Here is a 20007-nt window from a genome sequence, read left to right as displayed (position 1 = left end):
TTTTAGTTTGAAGCGTTTAAAATCTAAACATTTCTTCAAAACCAGTGGGACATAAAATATTACAGTTTCCACTGGCTAGAAAATTACTATTGGCAAAATCTGATGAAAATATTTGTAATATTTGAGAACAGGTTAAATAAAATTAAGCAATCTCTCTGGTGTTGAAAGACAGGATTTTACAACTTGTGGGTGCTGTTTTGAACAAAAGTGATGTATGCATTAAAACGCATTGGTATTTTGAAGAAGAAAAGGATTTAGTATTCTTTTTATAACTTCTGCAAAATACAAAAGCTACATGAATTTACACATTTCTGGCAGCCCCACATTAGCACCAAGCCATGACTATACATTTATGCAAAGAAAAAGTCAAGTTTATTTTGTAGTAGCAATAGTTTCTTTTTTATTTTTAATATACTTTAGGAAACAATATACAAAGCTGAGCTTTTCCACCATTTTCAAACAGTGGGTTGCTCCAATTACACAAATTCAGCGTTTTGTGATGGTTAAAGAACAGCAGTCAGCACCAGACTTGAACAGTTAGCTACAACACAAACATCCTTCGAAATGAAATGTCATAATAGCAAGACAGGTAAACCAGGAGTTAACATATGACAACTGTTGGGGAGGTGTCTTAATCATCCTTGTTGAATTTTATATTTCATTAAATATTTTATACACAATTTCCTCTTTACAAGTTTTAAACAAAACCTCCCTTAAGGAATTATTTCAATTAAGTACAAAAGTATTCAACAAGAATAGTTCTGATAAAGAATCCCCAAACAGACCAAATTTTAATGTGTTGACCAAAGGAAATGAAAACCAGTGTTTTGTTTTAACATTTTTATTACAACAGATACAATTCACATCTGACTAGCTTTTTTTCCTCTTTCCCCTCCCACAACCATGTTAACATGTTCATTGGGCTATTTCCTTATATTTGAGCAAGTAATGTACTTTCAGCACACATGCCCAGCAGTACTACAAGTCCATTCTTACAGGGTGCAAATGGAAATACGTTTCAATAATTTATACAAACAAGTGGGTTATGCTCAATCACTGCAATTTTAAGCTACTGTACACAGGAATGAAAAGATTATAGAAAAAAGTGCCATAGCAACAGTGCCTTAAGAAAGGAGAAAATTAGAAGCATTAAAAAACTGATAAAATCAGATTTAGGATTTTAGGGGGAAAATGGAACACAGAAAATGAAAAACATTTCTCTGTAAAACAGAAATGGAGAAGCACTGCTCTTGATTCGGTGCAAGTGTGGAAACAGTTGTTTCATGATATTTGTACATTACCCAAATTGTTGCAGCCTTAGACACAAATCGCCTGGCGCTCGCATTGAATTTTAGGAAATGCAAGATTTCTGAATGAATGATAAATTAACTAAAAAAGAAAGCTAATTTTGCAGACAGGTTTACATGTAAAAGGCTAGGTATTTAGCCACCTCAGCATTGATTAGTTTTGGATGTCTAAGCTCTGATACACATGGCTTCCCATGGCTTCACTCTACAAAACATATTTACAACGTGAAGAATACATCTACAAGAAATCTACATTTCAAGGGTTTTACAAATCATCCTTGTATCTTTCCCCTGAATTGACTCCCTCCTGTCCCCTTCCCCATGTCATTTTTTTCTGCCCAGCTCAACGGTCCAAAGTCTACTCAAATGCAGCTCAAAAATGTTAAGACTGGGCAACCAGTTTTATAGTTCCTGTACTCAAAACCATGTGCAATTATTCACAACTTTTCACACCATGAAGGAATTCTGATTCTTTAGCTTTTCAAGTTCTTTAATTTGTTGTCTCAAAAATAGTATCCTGCAATACAAAAAAATTAAAGTTAGTGTAAAGAGTCATTACATTCAATAACAATATTCATCTAAATCTTTAATATTTTAATAAAGGCATGCTCAAACTCCACCACAGTCTAGCTTGATGTTCATTTGACATTACCCGAAGTCTGGCAGACAGTTAAATCTCACCACAAGAAAACAAAACAAAGAATAGAGTTGCATATATTTAGATTAAATTTTTGTTTTTAAGAAAAAGGATCAAATTGCTGGTTCTAATGATTGATATCTTCACATTAAGCTTAAGGATAAGCATGAACAGAATTAAGGTTCAAGACCTAAGGGAACTCAAAAGAACACCTTTAGTACATGAATCCTGCAAAAAATTATATCTGCATATGGCGTACATCTCTCCTGGGGGTTGAGGTGTAATTCTTATCTGCTTTTAATAAATTGTGTTCAGATACTTTCTTCTCCCTCAGACAGAGGAAGGCCACGGCAACACATACACCTGAATCTGTCTTCTCTTGGGCACGAGAATGCCGTTAGAAGCACCAGCTACATTGCTCGACCTTCCTTTGTTGTTTCTCCCATGTTACGGGTCAACAAACTTGTACTTTCCCTTGGACAGAAGTTCAAACTGATATACTGGAAGAAGAGCTAGAGGTGTGCTTTCAGTTCTTTAGCATAACTGTAAAGGTGAGCTATACACTATCCCTATATGTTAAATATATATAATGCTAGACTGGGATATATAAATATATTGGGATATATATATATGGATAACTGCATGTATGTATGTTTGAGCCCCGGATCTACACAGTGTGGGGTGGGCTACAGCTGTGGTGTGGAGCAGGAGCAAGAGCTGGTGCTGCGTGGGGCTCTTCTTGCCAGGGGCTGAGTTCGGAGCAGGCTCCAGCAGTGCTGGGAGAAGGCTGCAGCTGCCCCAAATTTTGCTGCAACTCCGCTCCCAGGCCTGTGCTGCCACCCGGCACAGCCCCAGCTTTTCCCGGCGCTTTGGTGGAGGTGGGGTGTTCAGCCAGGGCTGTGCCAGGTGACGGCACAGGGCTGGGAGCGGAGCCGTAGTGAAATTTGGGGTGGCTGGAGCCTCTTTCCAGTATGGCCAGAGCCCACTCCGAGCCCAGCCCCCGGCAAGAAAAGCCCCGTAGCAATGCCAGCTCTGGCTCCAGCTCCACCCCACAGCTGCAGCCTGCTCCATGCCACCAGACCTGGGGGCACATGTCCTCCTGTCCCCGCTCTCGTGGTGTGCAAACAGTGATGGGAGCTGCGCCTCCATCCTGCCCCCTCAGCCCCCACACTGGGCAGTGCCTGCCCCTGCCCCCTCCTTCACTGTGGGGAGCCTTGATCCGCCCCCCACCTCTTACCCTGCTCCCCTTCTGACTTACCAGCTGGAGGCAGCTCTCCATGCTGCTGGCTTTGCTCCATGCTGTGCTGTGGCTGCACGCAGCACGGGCATTTATGAGCCAAATTACTGGCCCCATTGGGCCGATATCCAATATAGACAATTTTCTTTATATCAGTACGGATCCAATATCGGACCGATGCATCAGTGCACCTCTAATACTTATATATAAAATATCCCAATCTAGCATTATATAATTAATCCACAAATATGTGCAACTTATTCAAACACTTTTTAACGAATATACATGCCACTGACAAAAGGAGACTATGCTGAAAAATATCTGTGTTCAGCAATGATGTGCAAAATTTTCTGTGCAAGTTTAATATTTTTCCAATGATATATGGCCAAGGAAAAAATAGAGATTAATTTTTGGACTAATCCTTGTGGATACAGATTTAAATTCCCTCAGTACCTTAAGGACACAACTTATGAGTGGATGTAGATTACTATAATTCTACTTTAAATACTAATGCTTATGTGATGAAGGTTTAAATATATTTCCAAAGTCAGGGTGGAAATTATCCCTGTAAACTTTATCATTTACAAAAAAGCAAATAGTTTGTTGAAACAATGAGTTATAATTGACTAAAAATGCTAAGTTACTATAGCTATACTGAAGAAAAGTAGCATTTAGAGAAACATGGACATGCTGATATCTTTCCTCAAGAAAAATCCTGAAGCATTTTGCAAGGTCCCCATTTCTGATTACAGTAGTCACTTCTGCCCAACCAACCAACAGCCATTTCTATGGTACAACACAACAAATATAAACAGCTCAGCTGTGCAGACAGTTAATGAAAAATGCAGCACCCTACTGCTTCTGCAAAGTATTTTTTAGTCAAAATGAAATCAATCAAAATGGAAGTTTAGAAGATACCTTATCCTAAGAAGATTTTTAATATCATAGTGCTTTCCGTACTATACAAAAACAATCATCCGATACTAACTCGGAAGAAAAATAATCTACTCATTTTCCAGTATCTACTAGAGAATCTCAAGATTGCAGGCCTTCCACCTAAATATTGACGAGAATCAGCCTCCTTAGCTTAGGGCTGTCCAGCATTAGTGGGGCTGGGGGCCACAGGTGGTATCCGTACTCCTTTGCGCCACTGCCAGTTAGACAGCACTGGCTTAGGAAATAACAAAAAAGTTCTTCTTATGTAATTTCCTACAGTTTTAGACCTAATATTCTCAGCGTAAGAATCAAATGGGAACTGGAAGAACTGTTAATTCTGTTACCTTCTATAGCAGTAATTGTCAACCAGGGTGTCACAGCACCTTGGGGGACCTTGAGACCTTTAAGGGGACTGTGGGATTCCACAAAATGTTAGGTTTGCAAACATTAAATCACATGATAAATCCAGGGATTTCAAACAGGAGTCTGTAGTGTTAGAAACATTCTGACCTGTTGTGGTCTTTCTGAGTTCTTTGCAACATAAGAGTTGCTCTATTATCTTTCTGCATTCAAAAAACAAGTGAAAACTAAGAACTGGCATTTTCTGAAGGGTGCCACAAGTATGAAAAGGTTGAAAACTACTGTCCTGTAGCAATGCAAGTGAGCTTCAGCCCTGAAAGAGTTAAATTTACTGTGATTTTGTTCTGACAGATGTTAACATTTACATTACAACAGCTTATGTTAGTATCATTAGAGACAGATGTAATTAAGTCTTTCAAAGTCCTAGCCAGCTCATATGGTTTCAACCCAACATCTTGTCTAGTCTCTTAAAAAAACTGCATATCTGGTCCTATTCATAAGAAATTTTCTATAGGTATCTGCATGGGTAGTATGCAAGATATATACATAAAAGATAGCTTCTGTATCTGACACAGGTAAACATGCTAAAACTTTAACTGCCGTCAAACCAAGCTTATTTAAAACAAGATGCAAGGAGGGATAAAATTAAGGATATGTTGAAGATAAATATCCAAACTCTTACCTTTGCTCACGCAAAGTTGCTTGAATTTCACATACTCGAACTAAAGATCTTAAATTTTTTAATTCAGTACAAATTTCTGACATATGAACACTTCCCATATTATGGGCTTCCTCACGTAATCTTGATGCCTGCAAGAGTTAAAATACAAAATTAATTTGAAAGTTAGTTCCGTGTTTTTTGGTAACTTCCTACAAGAAAGTGAACATAGTCTGAGGAAATGTAAGACCTATTTCAGTCCAACTGAAGGAATATTTTATATTCTGCACTATACTCCTCCCAAAAAATGTAATCGTTTTGCACCTGGCAAAGGGGCACTTGCTTTCAATTCAATTACAAAAAAAATAGACAAATGTATGAATGTAGGATTTAGTTTTAAAACATCTTAAATTCTCTATAAAATTTATTTACAATTGAAGAAATATAGAACTGGAAGAACGTTCAAGAGATAAACTAGTTCAGTTCCTGTGTACTTAAAAGCATCCCTGATAGATACAGGCATCCCGCATCTTATGTGCATGCGAATGCAACTATACATGGGTGGGGAGGGGGGACGGGGCTTGAGTCTGCACATGGTGCTGCCACTTACCTGGAGGCCCGGCCACCACCGCGCCCCTCCCCCTCCCCCAAAACCCCCCCGCCGCCGCCTGGGAGCCATGCCGAGCTGTGTGGCTGGCCGCCGGACATGGTAGTAAGCCATCCCCACCACCACGCCGCGCTTCCGGCCGCACAGCTCTAAGCGTGGCTCCACAGCGGCGGTGGGAGGTTTCAGAGGCAGAGGCAGTCACCGCTGGCACGGTAATATGCGATTTCACTATACGTGATTTTCGCCTTCATGCGCTGCCTTTAGAATGTAACACCCGTGTAAGATGCAGGATGTCTGTATTTGTTTAACTTTTTCCTAAACACCTGAATGACAGGGATTCAACAAGCTCCTTAAGAACAGTTAAGCAGTGAAACGGGTTCCTCATTATTTAGCCTTTTCCTAAAACAAGCTAAATCTTGCTTGCTGCAAATTAAGCCAATTAATACTTCTCCCACCCCTGGTGAAAACAAATTAGCTTATCACTGTCCTCTTTTAAACATTGGAAGACTTGCATATACCTCCTTAGTGCTCTCTGTTCTAGACTAACCAACCCCAAAAATCCTTCCAATCTTTCTTCACAGATCATGTTTTTCAAATTTTATTTTTGTTGCTTTTTTCACTTCCTCCAAATACACCTGGTTTCCACAAGAAGGATAGCCACAAATGAGGCCTGGCCTTACCAAGCAGAGCAAAATAATTACTCTGTCCGTCTTACATATAACATTCTATTAATACATCCTGGAAAAGCATTTATCTTTTCTGCAACAGCACCACATTAAACTCATTCGATTTATAATATGCTGTTACACTTGCATTCTTTTCTGCAGTACTGCTGCCAATGTAGTTTTATTTTGAGGCAGATGGTATGTGAGGAAATACATGTGCCTTGTTCTGAGAAGGCAGAATGGAGAAAAAAAAAATCCCCCTGCTCACCACCTCCACCTGCCCCAAGTCAAGGCTGAAACCTGCTTACATGGAGTGCCTCATTAGTCATCAGTCAGATAATTAATTTTAACCCACTCATTGCTGCTGCTGAACTGGCAGCAGCTTCTAGCTGCTTAGCAAAACACTGCTGCTATTTTAACAGTTGGGAGAGGATTAAAAAACAGGGTCAGGCCCTGCTGAATGCTGGCAGGAGAAACGCAGAGCCCTCACCAGCCATGATAGTGGCCTCATACAAAAATTCAGTTTCTCCTCAGAGTTGCCACTCTCCCAGGAGAAATCACGAGTGTAGATATATTCAGGCTCTCTCTCCCAGGGTAAAAATGGCCACACCAGGGAAAAAATAACCTGGAAACAACCAAAATCACTCCCAAAAGTGTTTCTCCTAGGACACTGAACGTCTGCACATGCCATGTTCTTTTCTCTCAGAAGAGAACATAGTCCTCCAGCTTTGCCCTCTTCCCCAAGGGAGACACTATCGCTTGTTGGACTCTTGCTGAAAAACACTTCCCCTTCACAATCCCCACATTGTACTGCAGGGAAACACAGGCTGACCATGGGCAGTCTGGGTCAGCCAATCAGGGCTGCCCTATAGACTATTGCAATCTGTTGCCAAGCACACTAAGGAAGCCTGCAGAGCATGCCTAAATGGGTCCACAGCGCTGCCACTCCTCCATGCAGATCTTGGGGCATGGGAAGGTGAAGAAGCAGGAACCATTTTCATTTTACTATGCCTCCAAGCTTCTATTCCAGACAGAAAAGTAGCTGCTCTGCTTAAGTCAAGCCCCCCAGTTTTAGAGGGCTGATTTTGGGGGAAGATGTGCTGAAGTCAAGCTGACCAAGCAAATTCCTCGGGTCCTTTTACTTTACCCTTTACCCTCTGCTAGCCCTTCTTCACCCCTCTAAGACTTCTCTTATCATCATTATTTTTTTTTAATTATTATTGCGAGGCGTTATAAAAAGGAAAGCAAAAAATATCCAAAATATGGTCAGAAAAATAGGGTGACAAGCCCGAAGAAACAATCCAAAACAAATGTCTGAAATGAAAATCAAATACTTAAAAGGAGAAATACTGAATGAGCCTCTAGGGGTAATCATAGATGGCAAACATCATATATGAATTTGTAATTTATAAGGTGTCAGAAAAAAGGCATCTTGGACAACACACAAAGGAAGGCCACAAACAAATATCAAGGAAATTTTACAATTTGAGAAATATTACTATTTCTGCCACCAGGAATAAATGGATAAACTAAGCATGGGGGAGCAGGGTTGGAACAAAATAGAAAGAGCTAGACAGAAAGACAGTGGCAAAAGGTTAAACCAGCTGGGTATATACAGCATGGTCAAACAAGACAGGATAATCCCCTTCAAGAAATGCCAGGATATAAAGAGGCAAATCTGTTTAGAAATGGTACTGGAACCCATTTGCTGCTACACCAAATATCCTTTAATGACACTATGTAAATACAATTATACTTAAAGAATTGTGTTGTGTGCAATTCCAAACTTCTTAAAACTCCTCCCTCATACTTCCCTTTAGCATTGTCAGGATACTGATGAATTAAAAAGCTACTTGATGCCTTGGGTATTTACATTTCTTAATATGTTCAGATTTAGGCATAAATCTCTTAAATTTCTAGGTTTACAGGTATATAAAGATTATGCCATCATCTGTAATATCTAAACTTTAAGTTACTAATATACAGTTTGACCATAAAACTGAGTGATTAGTCTTTAGTCTTAAAACAGCCCTAGATTTTTAAAGTTAAAAGATTCTGTAAATGAATATTTAAGAAATAAAAAAAAAAATAGAGTACTCTTGTAACAATTCTACTGACTTTATTTTGTGCAATACTAACCATAACTATTTAGTACATTTCCACTGTAGATTCACCACTATACCCAAGTAGGAAGGAAGCTGTGACAACTAAGGCCAATTAAGAAAGACCTGCACTCACATCACAACATGTCAAAGTAGCCAAAATAAAGTGGAGATTCCAGTCTTTAATTTACAATTGAGTATTTTTGAGGTTATATAATAGAGAATGGTACCACATGAAAGAAAAAGTTGGAGGGAGATGAGTGTGTAGCTCAATATTTATTTATGGCAGTCAAGCTCAACGAATGCAGTCTTGCCCTCAAAATTTCCTGGCAGAGATACTTCATTCAGTGCATGAAGATGACAAAATGACACTATAATACGAAGCTTTTTACAATACTGATGCTTACAGGTTCCTCTGCACCAGGAAATAGCCTACAGTTCCTATCCTGTACCCTGTGTATACACCAAGATCCTGCACTAAAACTTATGATGCTTTTACTTCCATTTAGAACCAAGAATTGTAAAAAGGGGGGGAAGGGGAATGACATTTCAGCCACATTTTTTAAATAAATCTCAAAAGGTACATTATTCAGGTCACTGTTTACATGAACTGGTTTGTCTGAACATGACAATTAATCCATTTGCTGCTTGTAATTCGTATGTCCTGATTTCAAAGCAGTATTGTAAAAAAAAGTGGAATCAAGATCATGGAAGAACATGCAGGACAGAGACCTGACCACATGTATGAATGTACTATGGAATTATGTATGAAAAAGGCTGCAGGGCCATATCTGTAGGATTAGAGGAGAAAAAGACACCACTTCTTTAAACAAGGCTCACTGCACACCAGTGCCTTTGTAGTTTGTGCAACAGTCTGGATAGGAATTTTTATACGCGTGGTAACAAAATTTTTAAAAAACTGATACGGGGCTTAATTGCAGAGGCTCTGCTGTCTTACCGCTATAGCTGAACATTCACGGGAATATTAAAATAGTTAAAAAGGGCTGAGCATAGAGAAAGACGACATTCAGATGGTGATTAGGTAAAATGTAACTGAAAGAGCATTCCAGAAATCATCCGTTACTCTAATGCTCAAGACTATCGAGGCTTCTCATACAGCCTGGTTTTCCTTATTATAACTGCAATAATAACGTGGCCATGTGCAAACAGTTCTGACATTTTTCAAAACTGAAATACAAGATCCATACATATGAGGCTCATCATTATCTAGCACTTGAAAATCACTGGTATTCATAAGCAAGATCTGCACCTGTTTCTTAGACATTTTATTTGAACAGTTAATTCACCAAACGATACTAATTTTACATTCAATATTTAAAACATATTTTGGGGCTCAGACACAAAGTAATGAATACTTTTGGTCATGAACTAGACTCTTAGCACACGGACAGGGTAGTCTTAAATTTTCAACATAAATCAGCATGTATACCTACCTGCTTTTCTGCATGGTCTGCAGGCCAGCCTTGAACATGTTTTATAAGATTTTCATTGAAGTGTGCCGCTAGCGTAGGTGTTAATGAACATGTAGGGCGTACAGATGCATTCTGTGGTGCAGTTGTTGAATTTGATGCACTAGTGCCGGAGGTATGATTTGGACCTGGTGATGGACTTCTCTGACTACTAGAAGGAGAAACAAAGATTAGAAAGACATGGGTTCTTAAAGGGTATGTAAACCTAAAAAGGAATCAGTAAACTCTCTATGCAACTTCATAATATTCTGCCACAAGCTACATTACCAGAACATCAACATTCAGGCTGTCACATTTCTGACCAATTCATCCTGTAACACTTTTCATCTTTGCCAAGTTCTGATAATTACATTTCACCCCATAATAATTCCGACTATAGAGTCTATTAGATTTGTTAAGTATATTCATCAGGACTTAAACTAAGGGAGTGTTATAGTGCAAACTGATTTAGTTGTGTGCCACCTCAAAGATGCCTATATTCCATTGCTCCTTGGGCTGTTATAGGCATGCTTTCTACCCATATATAAATTGGCTAAAGAACTTGAGATTTTCAAAGATGACTGATATTAAGTAATTCTAAGTAATACTAAGTAATTTGCTTAGTCAACAAAAGGAATCCTCATGCATATGGTCTCTGCTTGATTAAACATTTCTGCCTCTAGCTTAGAGGCATGGCCATGCCTAAACTGAAGTTTTGTCTGGAAAACTCCTCAAGAGACCATCAAAGTTCAGCCGTCTGTTCAGTCAGGATCATCCCTGACTAAGCCATCCCGGTCAAACGTCTAGCCTGCTCTTGGAAATTTCCAGGGACAGATTCCAACACTACTCTAGGCAGCCTGTTCCAATGATTGACCACCCTCATAGTAGAGTCCAACCTACATTTCTTCTCCTGCACCTTGAGGCCACTGCTCCTAATCCAGGCCCTTGCAGCCACAGAGAAAGGTTAATCCTTTACCTTTGTAACTACCCTTCAGGTATTTGAAGACTTATCAAATCCAGCCCCACTCCCATCTTCTCCACACTAAATAATGGTTGATAGCAATACCCAGGTCCTTCTCTGCACTACTGCAGCCTGGCCACTGATTGCCCAATCTGTATTTGTGAGAGCAATTACTGCATCTGAAATACAGAACATCACAATTGTCCCGCTGACTCATCTAGATTGATTGCAGACCATTTTTCCAGTTTATCTAGGTTATTCTGGATCCTAGCCCTGCCCTCTGGAGTATCTACAACTTTACCCAACTTGGTGCCATCTGCAAGTTTGCTAAGCATGCACTCGATCCTCTCATTCAAATTATTAACGTCATAAATGTTTTCTTGCCTTCTGTTGTACTGATATAGCATATATGGTCTAGCTGGAAAGCATATTATAATGTATCTATTTATGTCACTTTTATCACTGTATACATTGTGTTGTGCTGTCTATGTACATCTTTATAATTTTGGACATGATTTAGCCAAAGGACTGAGGCATACATACTTAAAGACAACTGCCACTCCCAGCCACAAACAAAAGGAGAGACAGTAGAACACCCAAGGCATTGTTAGCCTGTACTGGGGAAATCAGCCCCTCTGTAGCAAAGGCATCTGAGAGAAGTGGCCCATTAGCCAGAGGTACTTCAGATGCCTCTAGAGAAATTTCTGGAGGATTCTTTGACTCATCAGCAGTTAATACAATACTGATGGGGAGGCTGGTTGTGATATACTTAAGAGGCAGCATGATATGCTTTGCCTTTTACATATTCCCAAGCTGCTGAAAGCAGCAGGAAGGCTGATCTCTAAAAACAATGGCAGGTTTCTCAGGAGGGCTAGGATGTAGCCAGATGATAGGGGAAGAAACTTTACTTGTCTTTTTATTTCTGTCTTCAAACCTGTGGTCATTTTTTCGTGTGCAACTGTTTGTCTCCTTACTAGTTGCCTGTGGAAAAGAGTGATCCCTGAGTGAGTAATATTTTGGGCTAGCCCTATCTAGGGAAAGGGAGATTTAAAATTTCTTTCACAACCCAAAGGGGAGGTCACTTAGAGTTGGCAGAGAATGCCTTTTGCACTAGTAAGGTCTGATATAAGAGGCCTGGAGCTGAAGCTTATGGGAATAAGGAGTTATCTCAGAGTAAACCTTGGTCTGTTCCTTGGGATAAGCAGGGGTACACCAGGGAGAAACTGGGACTTGGGGGATACTCCATGGATAGGTTTGTGACACTTTCCACATAGCTAAATTTCTAGGTAAGCTCTTCCCATCTCCCTTCTCATGCACAGTATTTTTTCCTCTGTTTTGACAAATATAATTTTGTCCTGCCCATATCCAATAAGGAATGCTGCTGCAAAGAATTTTTTCTAGTGTTGCTTTTACCATGTTACTCCTTTCCCTGAATTCTTCCCTGGACTTCTTTATCTCTATGGAATCAAAACTAAGTCCCCATCTTTACTTTCTGTCCCCATACCCTTCTGGCATATCTCCTCCCTATCATCTTTCATTAAGTATCAAAAGGCTACTTCTGTCTCATCAGCCCTGCTGCCTGCTTTCAATGCTAACTTGTTAAAATTTCAAACTTTATTTTGCTATCTCCCTGGCTGGTCCTCCTGCCTGGAAGGCAATTCCCATAGATTTCTATACAACCACCTCATCATCCTCTTTCAAATTCCTTCTTAAAACTCACTTTTGCCATGGCGATTATAAAAACATGCATACCTCATCCACAGTTAGGCTGCTGGTATATCAGTATTGCCAACCACACTGTGCCAAAAATGATGCGACAAACTCTTTATGTGGCATGTAAATCCTGAGATGCTATTTTTGTAGTATATGTGTGGGGGAGTGTTATTTGTGAAGGTGTGGGGGTCTGTGTGTGTGGGAGGGGGTTGGAGCTGCGTTTGGACTGTGCGTCGGGGGGGGGGGGGGGGGCGGGGGGGAAGGAGTGAAGGGGAAGTGGAGGGGGGCAAGATTGAGGCCCCCATGGTGAGGGAGGGAGTGGGGCGAGACCAGGGGCTGGGGTGAATGGGACCCTGAGGCCAGGGAAGGTTGTCCAGAGGTGCACAGGGGAGGAGAGGGAACATGACTCCCTGCAGCTCCATACACCCCTGGAGAGACCGGGGTGGGGGGCGTGTGCCCCCCGCAGGGCAGAGGTGGGCTGTTCACTGCAGGCTTAGGGCTCTGCATCCTGCTGCCTTTGCTCTGGGAGCTCAGCTGTGCGATGACATTGCAACTTGTCAGGCGGTTAGGGAATGTGGGGCACGCTGGCCGCACAGTGTGTTCCCCTGCCCACCCAGTGACAGAAAGCACATTAGTGTCACACGGCTGAGCTCCTGGAGCAAAGGCAGCAGGAGCAGATAGCCCCGCGGGGGCACATGCCCCCATGCCCTGGGGGTGCGCAGAGCTGCACCCCCCCCAACCTCTGAACAACCCACCTCAGCCCCATTCATCCCAGCCCCTGCTCCTGCCCCACTTCCTCCCTCACCCCGAGGGCCTCGATCTCACCCCCCACCCTTTTCCTCCACAGACTTACCAGCTGGGAAAACCCAGAGATTTGAGGATTTATCAAAATCATGAGTCAGTTATTTCAACCTGAAAATCATGAGTCTTGCAATGTTTTTGCAACAGTTGGCATTACTGGTATACTCACACCACTAGCTGGCAACTTTTTTTTTTTTTTGGCAGGGCCAGCCAGAATGGTGCACCTGAGGTCCAAGGTGAATTACTAGGACACAGTCGCTGCTGCTGCTGACTGGTAGTAGCATGACATCAACAAAGCTGCCAAAGCCCCAGCTCCACAAGACAGATCCAATGGCTACACAGGCAGGCCTGCAGATCATAAGCTATATGCCCTTAACTTAAACCAATGCTATCATGCTGAATCAACACTTGTTCCTCATCATCTGCCTTTCTTTTAGATTGCATGCCCTGCAGAGGCAGAGACCACTTTTGCTGTGTGTATCGCACCATGATATCCTGGTCCATGAAGACAGTTCTAATATTAAAATAGCTTTCTGGTAAACTACAAAAGACCATACCAAGCTAAAACACTTTTCATGTGGCCCAAAATCTCCATCATGAGGACACCATGGCAAATATCTAATTCCCATGTGTTCTAAGGGCACAACCACTCTCACCATGGCTGCCTTGTGGTATAAAAGCTTCATGCCACCACATTCTTTGCCACAGCAGCCTGATGTAGACATACCTTAAATCAATAACCTTCCATTCCTACATCAGGGTCTGAAAACTGCTACTAATCTCCAGTCTTCAGTTTTCTAAACCTGATAACCATTGTTAATAACCTGATTGTGTCTATTTTGATTCCTCACAATCAATAACCTTTTATCTTCCAGATCTTTTTGTTTCCACTCACTTAATCTATTCTGTTCACTATTCCTGTCTTCCCCAAATGCCACTTCTGATATTCTACTCCTCTGTCATTTTTTCAGGCTCATGCTTAACAATCCCTACTTTTAAAACCAACTTAACTAAAGAAATGTATCAAGCAGTCAAAAAACAGAAAAAAAGGCAGAAAGTTTTGTTTGCATTTCCCTGTAATGTCACAGTCTTCTTCCATGATTTAATCTCTCACCACCTAATTCACTATTATCACTTGCAAATCTGAAAAGCGAGAATTAGACTTGATGGACACCTTTATTTGCACAGAAAAAGTACATATATGGCTATTATAGCTTGACTTTAATCCATACAGTCCAAAGTTGCCCAAGGGAAAATGAAGATATCAGAGTTTATAAATGGATGGGGAAATCTCTCGCTCTCTCTCATTATCTATCTATATATATGTATATATAGATAAATAGATATATATAGTAGGCCTGTGAAAAGCAGCAAGTATTCGCTTCGGATTGGGATTTGGCTGATTCAAAGGGACAGTGATTCAATTTGGCGATTTGAATCACTGTCCCGATTTGATTCGGAGTTGCAGCTATAGACTATAATGGGGAATTATTAAAATACCTATAACTGTCATTTTTTTTGCAGATTCGGATGAAAACAGCAGGGATGGTAGCCCCTTTTGAAGGCATGAAGCTTGCCAAGTTTCAAGGAGATAGGTGCAGGGGCTTCTGTGAAAGTGCACCTCAAACTGTTGAAAACAAGAAACTCGTATCACTTGTGTGTGTTAAGGCAGAGCGGGATGAAAACAGCAGGGATGACAGCCCCTCATGTGGGCATGAGGCCTGCCAGGTTTCAGGCAGAATGGTGCAGGGTTTTCTGTGAAAGTGCACCTCAAGGTTCTGATAGCAAATAAAAAAAAAGCAAATAGGTGTGGAGTGAGGAGGGTGACACTCACTCTGTCTGCACGTGGAGCTTGGGGAACTCCAGGGAGGTACACCTTCAGGAACACCAGCTGTTCCACCAAACCAGGATCCAAGGAGGTGTGGTGGGGTGTCACTATATCCCCAGCAATGCTGAACACCCTCTCACTTGGAACACTGGTCGGTGGACAGGACAGGTGTTCCCAGGCAACTGTGGCCAGATCCTGCCACACTTGGCTGAAGGTTGCCCAATAGGCCCAAGGGTCACAGTGCAGTGGCTCTCTGTCTTTGGTGAGATACGTAACCACTGAGGCCTCTGCGCTACCTGCCTGATGGTGGGGTCTGGTGCCTCTGGACCCCAACACTAAAGCCCTGCCCTTGGCCCACACTGGCAGCAGCTGTGGTGAAGGAGATTGGCTCATGGCTGGAGTGCTGGCACAGGAAAGTGGATCCCTCTCTTCCACATCCCGCCGCCTCTGCCCTTCTGCCTCCCTGACTCCATTCACCAGCACCTCTGTCCACTGCTTGCAGGTTTTGCTGCCGCAGATGCTCCCCTTCACCCTTGGGTCGCGCATGCCCAGCAGCACCTGGACCATACTGGACCGCAATGGATCCAGTCATTTTTTTGTGCCCTCCTTCAGTTGCTTCACCAGTGCCTGCACTTCTGGTGACAGGCTGCCTCATATCCAGCCAGGAACATTGATCCCCTGGAATTTCTCCATTTCGTTCTCAAGCTCCTTCACTACGGGTATCACCTGGCTAAGGAGGGCATTGCTAGTGCTGAGGCTCCTGGTGGCCTCGAGGAATGGCTTGAAGACCACCAAGATCTGGAAGATGGTATCCCACTCCGCTTTGTTAAGGGGGCCACTGATCCCAATCTCCCCAACCAAGGCCATCTCATGGTTGACCTTCTGGTGCTCCACCAGCCTTTCCAGCATCAGGTATGTAGAGTTCCACTGAGTCTCCACATCCTGCATGATATTGTGCTGTGGGATGCTCAGCTCTGCCTGTTTGTCCCACAGCATCTTGCCACCCTTGATGCTCTGGTGGAAGTAGCCTGCCACCTTCCTGCATTTCGAAATGAGCTGGCTGGTAGTGATGGCGCTGTCACCGGGAGCCCTGTTCTCCTCCAAGGCATCCCTGACTATGAGGTGCAGCTCGTGTGCCACACAGCGGATGCCAACAAAGTTGGCATCATGCACCGCCTTGACCATATTGGCCCCGTTGTCGGTGACCATGAACCCACGGGTGAGCTCACCCTGCCAAACAAGCCACCCCTGCACCATGCTGTTCATGGCCACCATGATCTCTGTTGCCATGTGGGACTCATCCATCAACTCCACTTGAAGGAGAGCCCACCGATACCCTGACTGATTGCACTAGTGCCCTGTGAGGGAGAGGTAGGCATGATCTCTACCCCAGCTGCTCCACATGTCCAAGATGAAGCGCAAGGCTACCTGCAGACCTGCCTTCTGCAGCTCCTCCCTCAAGTATTCCCTGCATGCCTCATACAGGGAGGGCACCACCATCCTGCTAAAAGGTGGTGTGTGCAGACACTTGGTAAGATGGAGCCACAAGCGCCATGAGCCACTTGAACCCTGGCTGCTCAACTAAGGAGAAAGGCTGGCCATCCAGAGCAAGTATCTCCCTAATGCTCTGGGTGACTTTACCTACAGAATGGAATGCGCCCTGCTTTGTCTCTGCCTTTCCCCCACTGGTCCAGGGTAGCCTGCCTCTGCTTCTTGGGGACAGGAACTTTGGAGCAAGAGGGGGAGTTCTTTTTGGGCACGCTCCCACTGGTGCCAGGCTGAGGAGGAACAAAGGCAAAGGGGTGCTGCCTCCTGAGATGCAGCAACATCGCTGTGGTGGTAAAGTGTTTCACCTCCTTGCTCCGGCTGATCTGCCTTCAGCAGTGCTGGCAGGTAGCATACCTGGTATCATCTGCCACCTCAAAATGATACCACACTACACTACCCACATGCTTCTGGATTGAGAGTGGGGATCCTGCTTTATCCCCCTCCTCACAAGGCAGAGGCACAACAACAAGAGGAGATGAGCCACCTGCCCCCAACAACCTCCTCCAAAGTGCCTTCAAGAAAAGGAGACCTGCCTCTAGGGGAACTTTGAGAGGTGTGGAGCACAAACTCAGATTCCCCCTCCTTCCCCAGAATTGCCTTCTTGATGGCCCTCAGATCCTCTGCTTCCAGATCCAGCTGCTCCTCTGGCACGGTGAGGCTCATGCTGGGAACTAGAATTGGGGTGGAGAATGTCATGCTGCTGCTGGTGAGTGGTGGTGGTGTAGGTGAAGGCACTGCTACCACCTTCTTGCACCCACTAGCAGCAGAAGACTCATCGCTGTCAGTAAAGAGGGTGCATCTATGTTTGGGGAGGGGGGAACTTGCAGCTCTCCCTCTGCCCCTCTCTGGTCAGAAAACCTGGCACCTGCCCTTCAGCACACACGCGCACGCATGTGTGCGTGTAAAATACATGTTGTGCTTTCCTGCACAGTGATAACACACTGTCATGGAAAAACACAGATTTCTTTTTGTGAGGGGGGAAGAGAGTCAAGACAGACTAACAAGAACAAATAAGAAGATTTTGGTGGAAGAATAAGTTGAAAGAAATGGATAGAGATAACAATAGGGATTGTAGGCAAGGGTAAGTAGGAAAGGTTTGGATATAACTTACAAGACGAGAGACTAGCTAGCAAGAAACTAAGCCTTTCAGACGCTGCTGCTCAAAGAGAGAGACAGCTCATAAAAAAGGCACAGATTACTTCAGACAGTGTTATATGTTTTTTTATGTCCCTCCCCCAAAGCACTGTGATTGGAAGGGAACTCAGAGAAAAATCAGTCACTGGCCAGCTACAGACGTCAATATCCAAGCCATCTTTCCCCTCCCCCTCAACCTTTTCCATATATGGAAGATCACCCCCCCTTCTCAGTTTGTTTGCTGCAAGCCTTCCGAATCTCCCCGAATCAATTTGGAGGCTTCCGATTCAATTCAGATCTTTTAATGGGTCTCCTGATTCGATTCGGAGGTTCGGCTGACGAATTGGGCCGAATCTCCTCCAAATCAAATCAGCTACTGAAGCTTTGCGTAGCCAGATATAGGTAGAGAGAGAAATAAAAATAATCAATCAATCCCCATGCATGTTTATTAAAAGTATATAAGACTAACAACCTAGGCTGCAAAATGAATTACAGAACTGATTAACCCAAGCAACTTAGTGGCATTTAGATTTTGAAGTTTCTGTTAAAATCACATTAAAATCACTTCTTAACAAGAGAAGTCTCTTGTATTTGCAGAGAATCAATGCATATTTATGGTGATATAGGCAAAAGGCTGCATTTACTGTCTTGACAGAGCTGTAATTAGTCTCACTGCTGGGATCATGGTAATTCAAACATGCCTATTTTTCTCCTCTCAACTTCCGTCCTGTCTATCATGACTCCTGTTTAGCTGAAGAAATTCCTAAAAAGCACACCAATTTAAGAGGTTCATAATGCCTTTATTATATCATTATTATAAATTAATGTAAATATATACAAATACAATGGGACACCTTAAACCTGAATAAAAAACAATGGTATGAGATCTCTAATATGACATGCCAGCAGCAGGGGGAGCTGCTAATACAATAAAGTAACTTTCCAATTACACTCCCACTTACACATTCCTAAATGCTAACTTTTACAAATATTTTGTACACTTGGCTAATCAAAATGGTTCAAAAAAAGCAAAAATAACAGCCTGAAAATCTGGAAAGGGGGATGTTTTGACCATAAAGCTATCCAATCTAAAAACAACAGAAAATTCAAATACTCTGCAAGACTGAACTGAAAGGTTATGAGGATTATAGTGAAAGTCCTAATGTAACTATCAAGCCTGCATAATTAACGGAAGTCACAATTCATGAGCCTCTTCAAAAAGTTCACTTAGAAAGATTCTCACTATGCTTAATACATAATCATTTAAAAAAGTACACCTACTAGGTATATATACACCCCTGCCCTGGAGTGCTTTCTTAAGCAGGTAACATGCACTATAGTCACACTTCAAGTTTGGTTCTTCCTTAGTTAATCAAAACCAAGCCAAAGACCAGGTCAGATAAAACATTACTTTAGCATTAACTTGGTGCACAGCCTTCAACAACAGAAGTAACAGTGGGAAAAACCATGCAACTATAAAGAACAGATCTAACAGAAATGAGGGCCTGTCTTTCTGGGCACCTCTACACATGCCAGCAAAGACACAATGGGATCTAATGAGTGGTCCAACTGCACATCCTGCCATGTAATACATGCATGGCAGGAGGTACCATTGTAGGATTGCACTTTAGATCCCATCACGCCTCATCACTGGCGTATGGGAGACTGGGATTATGATCTTGAGCTCCCCCTGTACTGGCTCCCATGGCTGCAGGCCTCATAGTTGGTAGGGTCGGAAGGGACCTAAGCAGATCATCTAGTTCGACCCCCTGCCATGGGCAGGAAAGGATGCTGGGGTCAAATGACCCCAGCTAGGTGGCTGTCTAGCCTCCTTTTGAAGACCCCCAGGGTAAAGGCAAGTACCACTTCCCTTGAAAGTTGGTTCTAGCTCCTATCCGCCCTGACAGTGAAGTAGTGCCTCCTGATATCTAGCCTGAATCTACTCTCAGCCAACTTATGGCCATTATTCCTTGTTACCCCCAGTAGTGCTCAGGGAAACAGGGACTCTCCCATTGCCTGCTGGTCTCCCTTGGCAAGTTTATAG

The 20007-nt window shown here is 42.8% G+C and overlaps 1 protein-coding gene across 3 annotated transcripts in view; it reads right to left on the bottom strand.

Annotated features, from left to right (window-relative positions):
- Positions 1-375: 375 nt before the first annotated feature.
- WAC (WW domain containing adaptor with coiled-coil) overlaps positions 376-20007 on the bottom strand; it is a 98582-nt gene continuing 78950 nt past the window's right edge. For 2 of the 3 annotated variants that reach the window (XM_014520044.2, XM_014520047.2), the window contains 3 exons: positions 9964-10150; positions 5160-5287; positions 376-1824 (listed from right to left, as the gene is read on the bottom strand). In XM_014520044.2, the coding sequence (XP_014375530.1) occupies positions 1755-1824; positions 5160-5287; positions 9964-10150 (385 nt within the window). In that variant the 3' untranslated portion in view covers positions 376-1754. The remainder of the gene's footprint in view (positions 1825-5159; positions 5288-9963; positions 10151-20007) is intronic. The other variant, XM_014520046.2, reaches the window with a different exon arrangement.

This window comes from Alligator sinensis, unplaced genomic scaffold, assembly GCF_000455745.1.
Source record: "Alligator sinensis unplaced genomic scaffold, ASM45574v1 scaffold309_1, whole genome shotgun sequence".
Taxonomy (NCBI): Eukaryota; Metazoa; Chordata; order Crocodylia; family Alligatoridae; genus Alligator; species Alligator sinensis.
This window is presented reverse-complemented; position numbering and strand designations above follow the sequence as displayed.